The sequence below is a fragment of the Triplophysa rosa genome, linkage group LG15 (genome assembly GCF_024868665.1).
Source record: "Triplophysa rosa linkage group LG15, Trosa_1v2, whole genome shotgun sequence".
NCBI lineage: Eukaryota > Metazoa > Chordata > Actinopteri > Cypriniformes > Nemacheilidae > Triplophysa > Triplophysa rosa.
Window position 1 is genome coordinate 15,025,702 of NC_079904.1, and position 20,755 is coordinate 15,046,456.

At 38.6% G+C, this 20,755-nt stretch overlaps 2 protein-coding genes across 3 annotated transcripts in view; both read left to right on the top strand.

The window, feature by feature from the left end:
• Positions 1 to 5,850, top strand: part of xkr6b (XK, Kell blood group complex subunit-related family, member 6b) — a 50,345-nt gene extending 44,495 nt beyond the window's left edge. Inside the window, exon 3 of the mRNA XM_057352940.1 lies at positions 72 to 5,850. Coding sequence (XP_057208923.1) covers positions 72 to 1,045 — 974 coding nt within the window. The 3' untranslated portion in view covers positions 1,046 to 5,850. The remainder of the gene's footprint in view (positions 1 to 71) is intronic.
• Positions 5,851 to 6,406: 556 nt separating this feature from the next.
• On the top strand, positions 6,407 to 20,173 carry ccm2 (CCM2 scaffold protein). 2 transcript variants are annotated; one of them, XM_057353430.1, is made up of 9 exons: positions 6,407 to 6,735; positions 11,236 to 11,412; positions 13,897 to 13,980; positions 16,194 to 16,377; positions 16,490 to 16,620; positions 16,812 to 16,947; positions 17,126 to 17,277; positions 17,471 to 17,609; positions 18,660 to 20,173. In XM_057353430.1, the coding sequence occupies exons 1-9, from the start codon at positions 6,706 to 6,708 to the stop codon at positions 18,944 to 18,946; spliced, it is 1,320 nt and encodes a 439-aa protein (XP_057209413.1). In that variant the 5' UTR covers positions 6,407 to 6,705; the 3' UTR covers positions 18,947 to 20,173. The 2 variants fall into 2 exon arrangements, with proteins under 2 accessions (XP_057209413.1, XP_057209414.1); XM_057353431.1 differs by lacking the exon at positions 6,407 to 6,735 and adding an exon at positions 10,419 to 10,647.
• Positions 20,174 to 20,755: the final 582 nt, after the last annotated feature.

Below are 20,755 nucleotides of genomic sequence, written 5' to 3' on the forward strand. Positions count from 1 at the left end.
ATGCAAAGACCAGCAGAAATACAGTACATTTTCCATATAATAACTACATGCCTCTTCTTATTTCCCTGCAGGTGTGTCAGCCGTTGCATCTCTCCTCTCTCTTTCTTGGGTTCTGGCCTCTTACCACAAGCTTCTTCGTGATTCCCGCGATGACCAAAAGAGCATGAGCTACCGGGGAGCGCTGGTGCATCTCATGTGGCGTTTCTTCACCATTTCCTCCCGGGCTCTCTCTTTCGCCCTCTTCGCCTCAGTTTTCCACATCTACTTTGGCATTTTCGTGGTGCTGCACTGGTGTGCCATGGCCTTCTGGGTAATCCACGGAGGCACCGATTTCTGTATGTCCAAATGGGAGGAGGTGCTATTCAACATGGTGGTAGGCGTGGTCTACGTCTTCTGCTGGTTTAACGTCAAGGAGGGAAGGACCCGATACCGCATGGTGGTTTATTATTCATTGGTGCTGGTGGAAAATACCATCCTTACTGCTCTGTGGTATGCCTACAGAGACCCAGTCGCGACAGACTCCTACGCCGCATCGGCTCTCTGCGGCGTCTTCCTGTGCTTCGTGTCCGGAGTGGCCTGCATGGTCCTTTACTATGGGGTTCTGCATCCTATGGGGCCCAGGCTAAGGGTGCTGGCCAGTTCCTGCTGTGCTGAGTTGCTATGGGGCCTTCCGTTACCACCGGAGGCTGAGCCTATGGCCCCCACACCGGGGCCTCGGGGCTCACAAGCCACCCCGACCAGGGGCATGGCCCCAGGGGACTATGGAGAGCCAGAGGAAGCTGCCACGGATACTTGCCTGCCAGTGTTCCAGGTGAGATCCACAGAGCCCATGGATGCAGCGGGCAGGCCCATTCCCCCTGAGGGGCCCCTTATCAAGATTGACATGCCCAGGAAGAGATACCCAGCCTGGGATGCTCACTTTGTGGACCGGCGCTTGCGGAGGACCATAAACATCCTCCAGTACATCAGCCCCAACGCGGTGGGCATCAGGTACAGGGACGGACCCCTCCTCTACGAGCTGCTCCAATATGAGTCCTCCCTATGAAGGCGTTCCAAGCCTACCCTTTTCATGCCCTCTCTGGTTCTCCACTTCCCTTGGTGCTTTATCCTTCAAAATGTTTATTTAGTTGCACCCTCAAGTAATGAGAGCGCATCTAAGATCTACAAAGAGTCTAAACAGAGAATATTCTACATATATTTTGACTAACACAGTATAGAGATGGAGGACATAAAATGAGAAAAACAACATTCCCTAGTCGGGGTAATTATGATGTGAGTGTTCTGTGTATGTATAATGGTGTTTATGGCCCTGTCACCTTTGACATGTGCAATGCATGATGGGAATGATGGAGGAACATAGTCTTCGACATTCTCATTCTTATTTCATTTGGACCATTTTGTGCCTACTTCTTTTCAAACAGTTGTGATACAACTGATGTACTAAATGATGGCAAAAGAATCATCATCGACTAGACACTAAAAAGCACATTTGATCGATAAAAGCACATAGTGGCCCACTCATTTCCTCCTAAAGAGACAGGAGAATTGTTCCTTAAACTGAGAAAATATACAATCGCTTATTTACAGTGCTGGAAATGGCAGAGATTTACAGGGGCTCTAGTTGGCGACATTTTTAAAAATATTTTTACATCATAGATGCAGAAAATGCCACTTTATGTATGTAATTAATGTGAATAGCGTTTGCGAGGCCAAAAAACTGGAAATCCTCTACTTGAAGTGGAACTCCGCCCCCCCCCTCAAAAATTCACTCTCTGGACTCCCCCGACACGCACACACTTTTTCAGCCCTGCTTATTTATCTGAAATTACATTAAAATGTAATTTATCAAATTCATAAAACCAAAAGTTAAAAAGCAATGATGTCATGTAATATCTGGTGTCAAAGTTTGGTGTTTACCTACCATATAACACTGCCACTGGCATTTTGAACATCACAAGGGCCTTAACATTTGTACATGTCTTAGTTTGATGTAGTCTTCTTCTAACTGAAAGCCACTAGTGATGTAATATTTTCCACTCTGAGCTGTATATAAGTATATAGGTTATATATGCGCATTCTGTATGACCCACTGTTATATTTTTAGCCCATTTGTAGTAAAGAGAGTGCACTCGATTGCAAAACGGATTGCAAAAATGGGACATATTTTTGTATAGTTTAAAAGCAGTCCTTCTATACATGAACACACAGAAACACAAATATTAATAATAAAGAGAATGTCTGTTGTGCTCAACTCTAACCTTTAGTAATCCTCCATCATTCCCTGTACAAATGAAAATTGCATTTCAATGTCCATATAAACTGTTCTTCAGAAAAAGGCAAACTTGACATATGTAAATGCTATGCCATTGTCATTCGCCAGTTCCTTGATGTACTATACGACTTATTTACTTGTTTATATTTTTGTTTATTGTCAAAGTAATACTTTTGCAATATTTTTTTGAAGATTTCTCTTTAGGGACAGGTGTTTATTCTCTTAAAAATTGGAAAAAATGATACACCATAGAATGCATGGCAAGGTTGCACATATTGAATATTGACTGGGTTGCCATGTTCCAAAAACAAATAACAACTTCCTCATTTGTGATCAAACGGATCAGTTTTATACAGTTTGTCAACATCCTATACAAGGTGCACTTAAAAAGAGCATGTCTGTTTAATGGCTGCCCTGAGGGTTACCTCTTAAAAAGCCACTTGAGTTTGTTTACCTCTAAACTTGAGGTAATTTCCCCCCAGTTTCATATCGAATGAACTTCTCAGTGAGGGTCGAGGACTCTTTGTTGTTGTTTGTTTAAACCGCTCGAAATTCCATTATTTATTATTCAGTTTATCTCAGCAGGATTATTGTAAATTTTCATGGGATGCCAAGTTTCACTGCATGGGCTGCTACAAACCCCTTTGTGCCTGCTGGAATTTTAAAAGCAGACTTCAGATTGGTTGTAGTGGATGAGGTGGAGGGTTTGTTTTTTTGCCAGCGATGGAAAAGAATTTTCAGAGGTCTTAACCTCTGAAATTTCAACTCCATCCTTGGTTGCTGCTCTGAGCCTTCCACCTCTCTCATGTGTGTGTCATATGGGATATTCTGATGCAAAGACTACGATTTAAGATAACAACTTGGATTTATAACCGTGGCCGGAGGGAACTGGGGACAGGCAGGCAGCTTCTTATTCTTGTTCCGATATAACAAATTGCAAACAGATTCCATATCACTTGCAATATCAGGTTTCTGGTTTATACTACTTGTTTCATCCACGTAAACCTGCCTTGGCCTCTTCCCGTTCCCTTAGTGTGCCTGTATAAGATATTCCACTCCTGTAGGTGCTTGGCACATTGATGCACTGTTGTTTGCTGGAATATCACCAATCTGTTATGATGTGTAATTGTACGTGTGCATTTTATTTCTATGGTTGGGTGACACGGCTGCCTGGCATCCCATGATCAGTTTAAAGTCCAATTACAGAATTAGTTACTAATAACACTCATGAAGTAAGAGAGATGGTAATAATTTCAACTACACTGTGATATTTTATTTTATTATTCATCATCAGTAGTAGTGATCAATGTTGCAACATTGTGAGTGGACATTGGGGGAGGGATTAGAAAATCCCATATTATACACATTGAATTATGAATTGGTTAGTTTAAGAATACTGCCTTATTAGCCAAACAAGTTACATTTCTGTATAGCAAGATCAGTCCATAATAAAGTCAAGCTACTCTTTATTCAGGGTGGGCCGGGTAAGCGGGACCAGTCCATATTGATCCTTTGTGGTGCCTTGTCCTATTGGGTGCTTTTGTGTAGCCATGGCAGCCGGTGCAGCAAACAACAATGCTAATGTCTATCTATCGTTCATGTTTCGCTCAGTACTGTAAACCGCCAGTCAATTTGTCCCATACTGTATCTGCACAGGAAATGCGTTCGGCAGAGCTCACGTTTCTGCCTCTGGGTGTATTTTTTGTGACTCCGAACAGGCAATACGTAACATCTACTTGAATGTTGGGTTCCACGCCTTTCCTGTTTAAGAAACATACAGATCAGTCACAATATATTGTGTGCGATCCAAATGGAATAAGACAGATCCTTGATTTAAATCAGTTTGTTTAGGTAATAAAAGACAGTTTTGGTCAAGTTAGCAATTTATTTGATGATTGTTAATGTACTTCTGTCTATGCCTTCCTCTGTCTTGCGAAATGAATGAGCTGTAGTGCCAACAAGTTAATCTTTTCTCTCTGTCGTTTGTCTTGTGAACAAAAATGTCTAGCCAAATGGATTTTTGCCTGCAAAAATGGGGGGGAGAAAAAAAATGTGTGTAGACCAATAAGAATAGAAGAAATGTAGACATGGTGCTTACTGGGTAAAATATTTGAACCTACATCCGAGATGGCACTGGACACATTGGAGTATATAAATCTTTTTGAAGGCCTATTGTGCTACACCATCTTCAGACTGCTTATCCATCTTTTTGGATTCTTAGCATGCCCACAAAATGCATCCTATAGTGACCCCCTCCAACACACTTGCATGTTTTCTTCAATGCAACGCTCCACCCGTCGTTCCAGGGTACTCACTCATTGTATCCAGTTAGGTTTTGACCTGTGCAGTGGTTCCTCAATCATCGGTATCGACATAGAGCCAAATGTTCTGATGAGAAAACAAAAGGGTGCATTTTTGTTTCTTGACCTGGTGCTTTTCAACATGTTCTAAAGGTGCTACCACAGAATGTGGACTGCAGGACTCATGTTGTGGCACACTAAGCAAAGCCACCGTCAGATGGACCTGCCTTCTCAAGCTCACGGACACTTTCCTCTCTGGAAGAACAAGCACCTCAACACAGTTTACAGCCAAACATCGCTCTCTGAAATATGGTGCCATTTATAAGTTGCACTAAGAAGCACTGGTGCAAGAAAATGTCAAATATTTGCTTCTTCCCCAGATTTTGTTCATTTTTGTGTATCTTTGTTTTTATAATGTATGGATGTTTGAAATCTGCACTAGGGTTTTTCAGTTGAGAAAAAAATATATAAAAATGCACCATTTTGACATTCATCCGCAGGCATAAAAGTAGTTCTGATCAAAGGAATTGCTAAACATTTAGAAGGTGATTGATGTGTTGTATATTCCTGTCATCTCTATGTCCTAAAACTAAATGTATTTCTTCTGTTATTGTAGCTCTGGATATATATTTTGTTGGAGTATGATCTTATAAATGATTATGGTTGTCCGATGAATTGCTGCTGGTTTTAGAGTTGTTATTCATGCTGTTGGGGACAGGTTCTATACCTGTATAAACAGATTGTGTTAGATTGTCGTTGTACTCACATGGGGTATTCAAGAAAGATGGCACAAAGGTATCAAGCGAATTAATTGCTACTAGTTGTAACATTTTCTTTTCTTAACTGACTGTACTCATTACTTATGTTGAAAAAAAAAGATTTATTTAATGTTGTCAAATACAAATGAAAGTAAAATGTTTTGTTTGATTGCCGTTATTTAAGGGAAACAAAATGAATACTGACAACATATGGTGCTACAGTTGTTTTAGTAAACTTTGGTTTTTAGATAAAAAAGGGAATATCATATTGAAAAAAGAATATGTTGAGCCTTACTGTAGATCGACATGTGAGACTGTTCATCTCTGAAGACTGGAAAAATAAGTATAGTGTATTTGAAAGTGAGTACCTATATACAAAACTGTATGCTTTACGTTTATGCACAATTTGCCCAGCGACGGATCAAAAGTGGTTATTTACTGATGTATATGTTCAGATGTGTATGTGAATGTATACTGATATGATAGAGATAGATTTCCCAGAGTCACAAATTGTTGTTTAATAAAGATAATACATTATTATAATTCATTTTTATCATCACTTTGCTTCAGTCATATCCTCAGACCAAGATTCGATCTCTATTGTAAGTAAAATAACTATGAACCAATTCCAAAGAAACAACTCTCCAAGTCGAAATTATACTTTCCTAAAAACAAAACTAAACTAAACTAAACTAAACTAAAAACATGGTACCCATAGTATACATTGTACAAATAAATAAATTACTAGAAAATTTCTGAAAGAGACTGTGCAACCATAAAGACTCTCTTACTCTTTCGTACACTATTTAAAACAATAAAACAACCATAAAATTGACTGCAGTAAATATTTTGTTAATATGGTATATTTTTGTAAGGGCAAGATGCAGAATAACTGAATCCATCTCTTTCTAAATAAACGGAGTTACTCTAAAAATGTAGTAATATGTTGCAGTATAAAGACGATGTTTAGATGTGTTTAGCCCTTTCGAATAATAAATCGTCAATAATTCTCAAGCTGTAGTTATATATTTGTTAGTTCGATTTGTCGCGCAAAGCATTATGGGTAGACATCCTACGCCCAAAATGGCGGCACTATTGAAAAGTTTGCGGCTGTTTTTGTTTTACTTTATAATATTTGGTCCCTCTCTTACCGCGTCTGAATAACTCGATGTTTTGCGCGCAATAAAGAGAATAAGTGGTTTGTTTCCGATCCACGGACGCGTGATATGGATCGGTGTGTTTTTGTACCGGGGCGGTTTGTTTAGTTTAGATTGGTAAAGCGCCACCGTTGACGTGTATGAGGCAGATGGCACCGAACCCGTGGACATCGCTCCTGGTCAAATAAAGTTAAAATGAAGAGCATCTGCACGTAGAGATGGAGGATGATGTAAAGAAAGTTAAAAAGGTAAGTTACACATCGCGCACTGTAAAACTATATATTCGGACGCGTTCTTGATCAGCTAAACTAGTGAGTAACGTTCACTGAAAAGTATTGGCCTAACTTCAGATCGAATCAACAGCTGCACTCTGGCACTAACCATGGTGTTATTTACATCACTACTCGATCTCTCGTGACAGTCCTAGTTAAGTAGGTAAAATGACGATGACATACTTTGGACTAGATGAAAAAACCCGACAAACAGTTATGTGAGAATCTCTCAGTGTGTGACTACGGGAATTGTCACACGTCACGAAATTTAAGGATAGTTGTACCATATAACTTTAGTGTTTTTATAAAAGCATAATAACCATAAATGTACCATTGTAGTATTTATGATTTAACAATTGCATTTGTAAAAAAATATTAATACAGATTATTTAGATTCAACTTGGTGACAGCTTTTGTTATTCGAGGTATAAGATCATTTTTCTAAGACATGTATGTTACTCCCGCCTCACGTTATAGTTTTTTTCGTGGGTCAAAGAACAACGCATCAATTCGATAGTAAATGTATTAACGTTAAGCTTTTAGTAACTGACATCTAATGTTAGTAATGGTAGCGTCACACACGGAGTCTCTATGATGTGACCTGACTGATCAGTCTTGTATCGTGTTTAACGTTACATGTGTAGGTTGCATTTTCCAACTCTCACACAGGGCAGGATGGAGAACTCAGGGCTAGACTCTCTAAAGATTTAGGCAGGATGTGACGCCCTTATGTCTGCCTGCGTTGAACCGCCAGTGTGGCTCATTATTTCTTTCCCTCAGTCAGAGTCTAAATTTAGCTCATTATTTGTCTTGAAATATAAAAGGACAGTTTATATGACGCTATCTTTCCACATTTTATTCTGTCAGTCATTTATCTCACTGATAACCGCTGTAGAATGTATGTTTGATTTCTTTTTGTTCCCAGATTTGTTGGGTATAAGGTGTATTATGTGACCTGGAAGGATAAGATATTCCGCCGTTGGCCACAGGGAGGAGCCATTGAGTCGCTTGTAAATGTCAGCGTGTGTCAGTGTAACTGGATTTTTATGCTTGTTAGTTAGTTTTTCTTTTAATTTCTATAAAATGACGTTTGAAATATGTAGTTGAAAAAATGGCTTATACAGAATAGACAGTACACGTATTTTGTCCTTGCTAGTGTAACCACCACCAGTAAAAGCACAAACGCATGCAAGACGACAGCTTTTGATGTAAACTCCTTATAATGAAAAAACATCTCTTTGTTTTGAAACGTATCTATTTTAACCAGTTAAGGGTCACCTGTGGAGTTGTTTTCTGAAATTTCAGAACTCATAAAATAATGATGCTCCTTTAGTGTAGCTTTCCTTGGCTTTTTAATAATTCAGTAAGTGACAACAAAAAGCTTGTCTTCTGTCAAAAGCATTTCAAGTCTGAAAAAGTCACCAAAAGATTTTTTTTAATCTTGTAAGAGTTTTAAACGGTGAGCGACCACAAACATGAGGAGAAAAAAGCATTTTGCTCCTGTAATGTGTGGTGCGCCGTGATGTGACAAAGAAAGCACACCACACACCAACAGATTTTCAAACAGAGTCCAGACTGTGAACACAATTCTCGCAAATTCTCTCAAGATTTCAGAATAAGTTATTTATTATTTCACTGTAAGCTTTGTTTATTATATATGTGTTCAATATAAACAAATGTGTACATATAACCTTTTATGTAATTTAAAAAATATTATTCATCAGTGAGAAATTGCTCAAATATTGTTGTATTTATGTCTTCACAGTAATTAAAAAAGAATATTAATACAGTTTTGTAAAAAATAGCTGCTGACATTATCACCCGAAAAAGTCTACTGGCTCCACTGGACCTATTTTTTCTGTTCCACCTTAGAGCATCCGCACACTCGAACTCCTCTACCGTCACTTGCACAAACCCTGGTTTTTATTGAAATTATTCGTAATTGCGATGATAGTGTTTGTAATGCTTTTGACAGAAAATTGACAGAATAAAGAAAAGGGTTTGTTGAAGCTTCTATCAGCTGGCTTTCTAATAGGGTATTGTGTTGTTCCACGTGACAATCAACAGAGTTCTTGTGCGTTTGTCCTCGGGTTTCCCCCACACATCAGGATTTCTGATCGTAAATATTCAAGATGTTGAATATTTAAGATTCGCGATCGGGGCGGCTCCGATGTTCTTCCGATCAGGTTCATTCACTCTTAACACATATCACACCACAGGGAAATCTGATAAGACTGGGCTCTAGACTCATTTTTACCTCTGGTCGCACTGGTGCGAGAAACTGAGAAAGTGGGTCGCACCAACTTACAATTTGGTCGCACCCTTTTTTATGGTAATCATAATGACCTCAGTTGATGAATCGTGCTGTTAATTTGTCACTCTGTCTTTTAGAGTTGTTGGATATAGGCCGCTTCATATTTGCACTTTTACACTTGCGAGCCCAATAAATGCAAAGAAACTTTGTATTTGTTATTTTATACAGTTGTAATTATTTCGTTTTATATTCAAGTGATATATTTGCTATGAAATGATCTGACACAAATATAACCTGTCACTCTTCACAATCCTCCTTTATTGCCCTCTTTGCAAAAAGCTGTATTTTTGCCACTGGCCTTCTTTATTTTTACCACATAAAATTAAATTAAATTAGCTAGCTCAAAACTCAAAAGTAACTCGGAACTAAATTATTATATATGTACTTTATTACTACACATTGTCATAAATAAACTTTAAATACTAAATCTTACAAACTACTCTTGTTAAATGGTCTAAGCACGCTTGTTTTCTGAGGTGTTTTGAGTGACTGATTTGATGGGTTTAGACAGTGAGTCTCGTGAGTTCAGTGTTTGACATATGAGTTGTTTCAACAAAATGAATCCTAACCCTTCCTGCAATTATCACAAGCGCGTCATTCACCACTCATAAATCACATTAAATGTTAAATAAATCTTTGGCGGGGCAAAAATTTGTTTTACGCAATCGCACCAATGCGACCCTGTGAAATTTTTCCTCGCACATTATAAAAAAATGATTGCATTTGTGAGCATTTTGGTTGCAGTCTAGAGCCGTGTAAGATAATCTTTAGAGCTGTTTAAGATCATCGGGACTTTACCTAGGACTGTCGGAAGGGGAGAATGTACCTGAAGTCTTGATCGTGTATAGAAAAGAAGATTGAATGAGAAAAATAGAGGGCGTGGCTTATTTTCCACTGCAGGGTTGATAGGCAGTAGGCAAGCAGGTGTTTCAATTTGAAATGGAACTGGCAGCTGACTGACAGTTGAAGGGGAGGAGTTAACCATGTTCTCCCCAAGTCATCATAGCTGGGTCTCCACTAGAGGGCGGAAGTGCACTTACATATTTTGAAGGCACATGAATTTTAAAAATGACCCACATGGACAAATCATTTCTAACAGACACTGCAATGTTTCATAAAATAACTAAGAATTGTAACTTTTTGCGTTTTTCTTACTAAGCACAGTATTTTGCATCAATTAAGCATTGTGCAACATATCAATATGAAGTTTATAAATACAATAAGTTTTTTAGTGCAACAAAATTTCATTATTGGAAATTAAATCTAGAGCAGACGTGCAGTTACTTGTAAGTTTGTTTGGGTGTTTCTTCACAGGAAGTGGTGGTTTCTGTTCTTCCTGATTGCATGAACTATAGTCTGAGAACGTTTGTGAGGTAGGACGCGTGTTTGTCGCGAGGTGTGCTTTGTCTTTCTTTTTGGAATGGGTTGACTGTTCTCATGTGTCACGAGCCACATGCAACCTGTTGCTCCGCGCTGCTGTCGAAACAGTAGTAGAGAAGCCCGTTGTAGAGGACAGCTGCTGTACGTCGCCCATTTTCATTGTGTTGCCGTGGTAACCGGTAATGGAGACGGAGGTAAGACCCACAGAAATTTTCCTTAAATTCTTATTTTTAATGCACAGTTCACCGTTACAAATACTCAGACTTTGAAAAATAGCCTGGTTAACATTCGGTTCCAAGACTTTTCTTTTGGAGTTTAAACTGACATCAGTGGTGGGTTTTACCACACTGTAAATATCAGCTTTTTTTGTCCACAAATGTTTATCTCATTATCTTTTGCAGAAATATTTGGTTTCATAAAAGCCCTCAAACCAATGTGTTGCTACGACAAGTTGGTTATTGTCTTGTTTTTGGTGTGTCTGTGGTGCGTTTAAGAGGAAGAGCAGCGCAAGTGGATGTAAAACAAACCGCATGTTACAGAGCTTGTTGTGTCAATGCGAATAAAGCTTCCATGGCGACTGATGTATTCACAAGCTTAAGACTGTTGTGGTAATGGTTTGCTTTGTCAGCCCAAATCCCTGAATTGAAAGATGTATTTAGTGGAAATCCAGTATGGGGTAAATGTGCCATTTATAGAGCAAGATTTCTTTGGCACAACTGACTAAATGCATAAAATGATGGTCACATTGTTGTGTTTATTCGTGATTTCCTCTTTCTCTGCAGTCAGGTATTGTGTCTCCGTTCAAGCGGGTGTTTCTGAAAGGAGAGAAGGGGAGAGATAAGAAGGCTTCGGAGAAGTCCACAGAGCGCAGGGCCCTCCACACGTTCTCTCTTTCTCTCCCGGACCACCGCATCGACCCAGATATTCTGCTGAATGACTACATCGAAAAGGAAGTTAAGGTATTACTTTGCTTCTTGTTTGTGGTTTTGCAGTTGTTTCTGCAGAAAGAAGATATTTCGAAGAATGTTGGTACCCATGCAACATTGGACTCCAGTGACTTCCATTGTATGCCCACAAACCACTGAGACTTTTCTCAAAATATCTTGTTTTGAAAACATTGAACAAAACTGTTCAAGGGAAATTAAAGACATACCACAAAATACTGGTTTGTGCTAACTACAGTGCGTTTGATGATGCTGGGAATTAGAGATGTAACGGTATGAAAATTTCACATCACAGTTATCAGCATTATCATGATTTTTTTCCCCCAATGTGCTGGAAATATCCAAAAAGTACTGATACCAAGTTTTATGTTGAAGCACCTTTTGTTGTCATAAACATCATAAAATTACATTAATATTAATTCTGGCACAATTGGGTCTAGTGTTGTCACGGTACCAAAATTTCAGTAGTCGGTACCAATACCAGTAAAATTCCACGGTTCTCGGTACCAATTTCGGTACCAAAGCAAAACACCAGTACATGCTAATTGTAACATAATTTTATTAATAAAGCTCATTGTTAATATAAATGTATAGAAAGCAATGCCATTTTGTATACATGAAGTATAAGTTAATTGTTGCTGAAACTGTTGTGTGCTCACTGCTGATGCTGATGAACATCCTCCTCAGTCTGCTGCTGTATAAGACAAATAGAATAAACTTCAGTAAGTCAACTGACTGAACAAACATGCATATGCAATATTAAAACAAACCTCAGTTTTTATACTGCATTTACAGAAGATTACTTACATTAAGGTAACTGTATATTAAAATAATAAATGCAACAGATATATTTTCTTTAGATAAATGTGGCTTTTTAAACCTAATAGAGTTATCTATCCAAGACATACACATTGTTAGTCATACAGTTAGTATGATAGTTTTCTAGCACATAGATTTCAGATAGGCCTAAATAAAATAGGTACTGTAAACCCCATCCTGTCCTCCCATTTATTTTACCCCATTACAGTTATAAAAGCATTAAATGGTTAATAAGGACACTTGACTGGATTAGCATTGGCGCTAACAAATTAACACGCAAACAGGGACGTTTATTTTGACGTAACCTTTAACTTAACATATGATACAACATTCATAATGCAAACGCGAACAGAATTTGAAATTTACCGCTTGAACTTGTTAACTTAAATCCGGATGCTTCCTCCTTTCAACACAAAACTCTGTTCGTTTTCTTCGTGATATGACTTTAATCTGAAGTATTTCTGCGCGCATCTCTTGTGGATCGGAGGCGCGCTTATCCGCTCATCACGTCTTGTTGCGTCTATGAAAAGTTTCCGACTGACAACCTGTCAGACAGAGCATCAGTACCCGGTTGACCCGGTACGTCGGTACTACCGGGTCTAATGAAAATTAGGTACCGACAACTTTTTTATTTTTAGGTACCGACTTGGACCCGAAGTACCGGTACTTTTGACAACACTAATGGGGGTCATTAGGTAAAAGTTTATCTTGTTCAGGTTGAACACAACCTTAAGTAAATCAGACATTCATTTAAACGCAACACAAATCAGAAAATCATCTGTCTTTGTGTTGTGAGCAATGCAGTGTACTTTAGGACCCAGGAGACACATGCAGTCATAAGAGCGTTTGCCAAAGAAACAAATGAACAGTTGAACGGAGCTTTAAAATCATCAGTCTGTCTAAAGAAATATCAAGTAGACGTGTTTCAGAATATGTATAGTTCCCCCAATATACAGATTTTGGACTAAAAGCCCTGTGATCGCAAATAAACTGGAGCAGACAAGGATGAATATGCATGCCTCGTATAAATAACATTATTTTGCACTCCGTCCGGACATATATGAACATAATTTACTCACCCCCATGTTCCAAATCTGTTCTTGTTCTTGGACACTTTTGACATGTAGGCTAGTAGGAAAAATTACTTTATAAATGTCTTTGTTCTGTTGAACACAAAAGATGATATTTTGAAGACTGTTGGAAAGCAAACAGTTCTGGGGCACTTTTGACTACCATTGTCATTTTTCCTACTATGGGAGTCAGTCAGTAAGGTCCAAGAACTGTTTGGTTACAAGCATTCTTCCAAATATCTTTCTCTGTGTTCGTCAGAACAAATAAATGTATGCAGATTTGGAACAACTCGAGGGTGAGTAAATGAAGACAGAATTATTTTTGGGTGAACTGACCCTTTAATGTTGTAGTGGATCAAGTCAGTTGCGGTTTGTGACCTCTGTATGATCTTTGAGTCCTTACTGACATTTTAGGCCCACTTTATCTTGTGGTTAAGAAAAATTCACCTTTGCCACAGGATGTTGCATAGACTATTTTCATTTACTCTCTTTTCCTGTGAAATTACCATCAAAACTACATCGCACTAAAATATCCGCTCACATCTTCCACTCTTGGTTACTTGTTTCTAAAAAATACTGTATGTGAAGTAAAACTTTTGATTTATTTTAGTATCTGGGACAACTAACATCAGTTCCTGGATATCTCAATCCTTCCAGTCGCACAGAAGTTCTACAGCTTATCGACAATGCCAGGGTAAGTTTGTCCTTTTGGAAACTGTGCCATCTTTTTGACTAGTTTCTCCTATATACTGTATATATATATTAAGGCTGTCAACGTTAACGCATGCGATAAATTTTTCCCATTAACGCGTTAAAAATATATTTAACGCCATTAAAAATATATTTAACGCCATTAACGCTACATCCGTTTTTCTGTCATCATTGTCTAGTGTTACATTATATAATCACGCTCTTATTCATATAAAGGCCTTTACAACCATTTCATTTCATAGTTTATTGACACGTCCAGTATAGATTGACAGCTTCTGGCTGTGGAACACGGCTCAACGCGACAGAGGTCCAGTCTGGTGAATACAGTCACAGGCTAAAGGCTGCGTCAGAATCTGTCAGACAGTATTAAGTTCTCTTTCATGCTTGAATGAACAAAAACGAACAAGATTATGCCAGAAAGCACATTTTGTCTAGTATTTTCGCAAGCAGTCTTCAAAGAGTTAATTAAAGTCTTAAAAGAATGAAAGAGTAGTGAAAATAGGAATCGCAAGACCTGCTTAGAGCGGCAGCTCTTAAAGGGGCCGCGCTCTTAAACGCTATTCACTAATGTTAATCAAAGAACAAAAGAAAATGTGAAATTACTATAATGTAAAAGTATGTTTAAAAACATAAAAGCTCTGTGTGATTAGTTAGTTAATTTTTAATCGATTGACATCACTAAAATAAACATGTTAAACAAAATAAATAGTGTATGTTTAATTTCACAGTTTTTAAGTGTGCGATTATTGACAGCCCTAATATATATATATATATATAAGGCTATGTATATGTGTATATATATATGTACGTACGTACGTACGTATGTATGAAGAGTATGGTTCCAAATTGAGAACTCCGTTTAAAATTGTTTTAAAATATATATATATTTTCTATTGTGCATTCCAATTAATATCAATCAAACTGCAGTTGGTTTGTTTTGATTTAAACATAATAACAAAAAAAGTTACATAATTACATGAAGTTTGTAAAGGGAGTTTTACTGTTTGACAGCAATAAAGCAGCACATAGTATTAATATCTAATAAAACCTTTAAAGAAAAACCCAACAACTATTTAACAAGTAGATACCAAGTGTTTTCCATACAGACTTATTGAGAATCGTTGAGAAATGACGAAAGAAACCACTCGTTTTAATTGCCAATAGCTCTAGCTGTAGCTTCGCATCAGTGTAAAAGACTGCTGTATTTACAGTGATGGGCGGAAAGCCTTCACAGTGTCACGCAATAGGTTGTTTGCGCATGACGAGTGCCGATGGAGGGCAGTAAGTGATTTTCTCCATAGGAATTCACGAGAACAAACTCCAGATACCTGTGTTTTGCGTCGTTTTTGACTGTTCAAATCGATCAAACCATGAAAGGTGTTTTTATTGTGTAGCAAAAGTTGATGTTCATGAAGGGGGAAAATTATTGACTGAGAAAGAGAGATATTAAAGTGGCTTCTAAAACTCGAATCTGCGGTTGGGATGAGCCGAGGCGGATGACTTTCTAAAACGCTTAATGGGGTTTAACGTCCCTAAACAACGACCAGCTGAGCTCTAATATACTGCTCTAGAACCTTGTCATGATGCTGCAAAGATCGAGTCCTGATTAAACGGATAAAGCGATAAATCTCGCGTTAAGCGTTTCTCCCCCATATAAGTCCATTATAATGAAACGGCTTAACGTACTGAAACAACGACCACGTAAAACAAATTTCTATTAAACCTTAATTGTAATAAACACTAGCTACTGTTAGAAGAACAAGTACTTATTCCAGGGATAAGAATAGTCTCACGTTAAGCTTGTTCTTCATTCTCAAGGCAGCGGCAAACCGAGAACATAAAACGTTTCTGTTATCATGTTTATGTTTGATATCAGTTGTTTCCTCATAATGGACTTCTATGGGGAAGAATTTTTCACTTTCTCCACTTAATAAGGACTCGTTCTTTTAACGGAAGCTAGTATGTATTACAAGTAAGGTTTGACAGAAATTTGGGCTTACCTGGTCGTTGTTCAGGTCGTTAAACATAGGTACTTTGAGATTGTGATAGTGAATTCCTATCACTTGCTGCGCGTCATAAAAACATGCGATCGCAAACGACCTTTCTGCTGTTTAATGGTGGTGTTTAATAAGCTTTGTCTTTTACCAATATGCATTTCTGAAATAAAACCACTGTCCTCCCTTCCATCATTTACAGAAGTCTCATCAGTTGGCAGGGCAGCTGACATCAGAGCAGGACGCTGTTGTCAGTCTGTCTGCGTATAATGTGAAGCTCGTGTGGCGTGACGGTGAGGACATTATTCTCCGCGTGCCCATCCACGACATCGCGGCTGTGTCCTACATCAGAGACGACTCACTCCACCTAGTGGTGCTTAAAACAGGTACACATCTCACATGGGCAACCAACAAGCGTTCCATGGAATTGTGGCTTTGATCGTTGCACAAAACAAAAGGCACGTTTGATATTTTAAAGGGTCATGATTGTGTTTGCAGCTCAGGAGCCTGGAGGTTCTCCATGTCACAGTACAGAGATGTCAAAATCTCCCACTCTGAGCTCTCTGTCAGAGAGTGGGGCCGTGCTGGTGGAGGTCTGCTGTCTGCTTGTGCTGGCCGTCGATAACAAGGTAGGCTTTTTTATAGGGTTGGGGAACAACGTAGGTGTCCCGATTCAATTCTGATGGGGAAGATCTCCTTTCGGTGGTCTTTGTGTTATGAATGTTGAAGGTACTGCTTTTCTGAAGTTTGCGTCATGTACGTTTACCCCAGATGTAATAAAAAATGTCAGTGGTGTGAATATTGAAGTCTGGTTCCGCAGGCGGCAGCAGAAGAGCTCTGCTTACTCCTCAGTCAAGTTTTCCAGATCGTCTACACTGAGTCTACCATTGACTTTCTGGACAGGGCTATCTTTGACGGAGCCACAACCCCCACCAGACATCTCTCAATCTGTAGTGGTGAGTGGCGAAGAACTCAGTGTTTTTCTTTTGAATCATTGCGGTGGTTTCCAGTAAATTTGTACTTCCTCAAAGCCACAGACATACTTATGCCATATAGTACTGAGCTTGAAAATATTTTGTGACAACATCAGCAGGTTTGTTTTTTAATATGTCTTTGTTTTTTGCCGAATGAAAGAGGACTCTTCCAGCAAAGATGTCAAAGAAGTGTTTGAGGCGGAGACAGGCCCCTCCCCTTCCTCCAATCCGGCCTCTTCACAAACCCTAGTAGTCAGTGAGAGTGAACTGAGTACAACGGCCGCTGAACTGCTTCAAGACTACATGACTACTGTGAGTGTTAGCTATAGTGTTGTGTAGACTGTAGTACACTTCTCTGTGCGTAAAATGATTTGGGTGTCCGAGTTGGTAATTGTTTATTTACATTCACTTGGAGTATTTAAAATGGTGGTAAATGATCCCAGCATGCATTTCAGATGTTTTTCAGTGTTTTCACTGCATTGTTTGCTGTCGTCTTCTGTGATAGCTGAGGACAAAGTTGTCCTCTCAGGAGATCCAGCAGTTTGCCACACTGTTACACGAGTACAGGAATGGGGCGTCCATCCACGAGTTCTGCATCAACCTGAGGCAGCTGTATGGAGATAGCAGGAAATTCCTCCTCCTTGGTGAGCTCCTTACCAAATTTCGAAAAAGTCCTAAAAATCTCAAGATTTCTTTCTTAGATCCAATCAGTTTGCAGTGGAAAAACCAGATGGTCCTTACCATATGCAACAGTTACAACACATGGACAATTATATCCTTTCCATGTTATTTTTCGTCTTTATTAGCCATAATGTTAATAGTAAACATTTGTTTTAAATGTAGTTGCGTTGTGTCTGGTTAGGACAAATTGTTACTCTGAAATATGTCGTCAAACAGAGAGAGATAAAGTTGCTCGCAACTTCGCTTCATGCAGGCTTGAAATATGCATGTTTTTGGTCTTTTCATCACCTTGGAATTATAATCTATTTCTGTAATTATTATTCTGTGACAATTTATTTAATTTTGTGATTTTTTTCTTTTCTTTACATTTGTGGACATTTTTGGGACTTTTTAGTAAACAAAAGGGTTCAATCAATCAAATGGAATGCAAAAATGTTAAAGCTCAATATCTCGAAACTGCTTAGAATGCAGATAGAACCTTAGACCTTTGACGATTGTTTCGGACAGTGTCGTTTTTCTGTAGGAAAACAACGTTTTATTATTAGTTCTACCTTTTTCCACCTCTCTGACCTTTAAAACGGTCCATCTTTTTTGCTGCTGTTAGTAAGTTCTAAGTACACGTGTTCACATCTGTTATGTGTAATAATGCTTTACGTTGCTGTATTACCCAATTCTTTAATAACAACCTCTTTACAAACGCCTTTTACATTGTGACAGGCTTAGAAGGCGATCCGTCCTGAAATGTGCTGCACAGAATGTTGTTCCTCAGAAGCATCAGGAACCTTAGAAATAGACCTCGACTTCTCCTTTCTCATTTTTGTAGAGCCACATATGCTACTCCACAACCATGAACACTTCACTTACTCCACAGCTTTTTGTACAAACTCTATCATGTATACTTTCCCTCCTGTGTTTAGAATTCACTCTGGTTTTTTAATACATTTCAAGTCTCGCATTTGTTCAAATCACTGTCAGTTTATGAGTGAATCTCTTCACCCCTTTCTCCTCTCTAGGACTGAGGCCTTTCATTCCTGAGAAGGACAGCCAGCACTTTGAGAACTTTTTGGAAACCATCGGGGTGAAAGACGGTCGGGGCATCATAACAGACAGCTTCGGCCGTTACAAACGCACGGCGAGCTCTGCGTCAGACTCCACCACCAATGGCAACGGGGCTGCGGGTGGCTCCGATGAGGGAACGGCGCCCTCCGAGGGCGACGAGTGGGACCGCATGATTTCAGACATCAGCAATGACATTGAAGCGTTAGGAAGCAGTATGGACCAGGACGGTGTATCATCTTGATGTCACGGCACTCATAGTGGGTTTTAGCCAATCACCACTTGATATAATCACAGACCTTTGGCCCATGTTGCTGTCTGTCAAATCTGACAATGCTGGATTTCAATACTGTACAAGGATACTGTATAGAGATACCACTGTACGCCATATGATCACAATGTCATCATTGTGATGTGCACAAGGATCCTCTATTGCTGTAGACAGCAGTTGTATTCATGTTTTTTTGGCAGTATCTGCTACCACTAAAGACTGGGGCTGGTAGATCTTCCTCTTTCATGCTGATTTGAGACCAGTTCATCTGAGATCTAATTTAATAGATAAGTCTGTGCTTTGAGGGTCTTCTGATCAGCGTAATTGAGTTCATTCTACCTGGAGTGTGGAGCATTGCCAGGCGGCCTTCTCGAACCGTGTTCCAGATGCCTTTTAAATGCTAATGTGTGTTTTGTAACCTGATGGAAAGGAAATGCAGTGTATTTCCTCCGTACTAAAGTGTAAATCAAATCTTGACCCTCAGTTTATTTCACACCCATATATTATCTTGTTACACTTTTTTTCTATAAGCATATTTTTCACTCTTAAGTATAGGAGTCTATATTGTCTTTAGCCAGGATCGCTTATAAAAATGACCCAACTATTATCATGTGGTTTTCTTCAGGTAGGAAAATGTAGCACTATATATTTTTGGTTTTGACTAAAAACTTGGATATTTGACAAGGTCAGTTTTCTGGCTGAATGAGAATGCAATATTCTGTACACTGCATTAAATCCACGTCTTGCCATTTGTATTCTCTTGAGTTTTCAGCAATCTAACATTTGTGCCTTGCAGAATAACTGCTCATTGTATCATCCAACATGGATGCGAGAAATATTCTGTCATCTTTACAGAACGTGACTGAAGTACGAGTTCATTAAAAAAAGTACAGCGCTTAAATCAGTTTCTTACTGCTTAATGTCTCATTTGAACGTTTTATAGTGAAACTGCACGGTTATTTTACAAAAATGCATTTCTCAGCTTTATCTTATTACACAGTTTTTTTTGTTTCCTACATAGCTACTTGATCATTACTGTGTTAACCCCTCCATGCATCAATTTATGACAAGCTTCTTTTATTGCTTTATTGTTCTTTATTGTTTCCACCCTACATACGTAAGTCAACATAAATGAAAAGCACTTAAATGTTTAACATTTTAATACTATTTTCAGAAACGGATGTGTCCATTTGCTATTAAAATGTAGCTAGCAATGCAAAAAAACTTGTTTTACTTAGTGTTTAATTTTTAAATGATCTATTGACAGAAATGCAATATAATAGGGCTGTGCAATTAATCGAAAATAATTGTAATCGTCAATTTTGGCCTTCAACAATTACAAAAACAAAAAGATTATTGTGCCGCATTCCATTTGGCAAGGATCCTCTCCTTTCTTGTGGTATAAATCCACAGCGCACCCCCTTCCTTTACAGTTGTTCAGCTGTGCTATTTCTTTACATTGATTTTTCAGTTGAATTCACAGTTTAAAAGGCAAGTTTTTTTTTATTTTTCTATGTTGTTTTAAAACTTAGTGAGTAATCATGTTCAATAATCGGGATCTCAATATTGGCCAAAATAATCGTGATTATGATTTTTGTCATAATCGAGCAGCCCTACAATCTAATATAGGCCTACATAACTACACATGACTAGTTTAAAGTAAACAGCACCTCTATGGAGGTATTTTTGGTGCAAAACAGCTGAGCGCCTGTGCGAGTGGAATTTGTAGTTGTAGAGGTTGTATCAGTCAATTTGAAGTTGCAAACTTGTAGATTTTTTCTC

Excerpts from the sequence above, each read along its gene's own strand:
- ccm2 (XM_057353430.1), top strand. The coding sequence starts at position 6,706 with ATGGAGGATGATGTAAAGAAAGTTAAAAAG. Across the intron at positions 6,736-11,235 it reads ATGTAAAGAAAGTTAAAAAG|TCAGGTATTGTGTCTCCGTT; the intron begins GTAAGTTACACA and ends CTTTCTCTGCAG. Across the intron at positions 13,981-16,193 it reads AGCTTATCGACAATGCCAGG|AAGTCTCATCAGTTGGCAGG; the intron begins GTAAGTTTGTCC and ends CATCATTTACAG.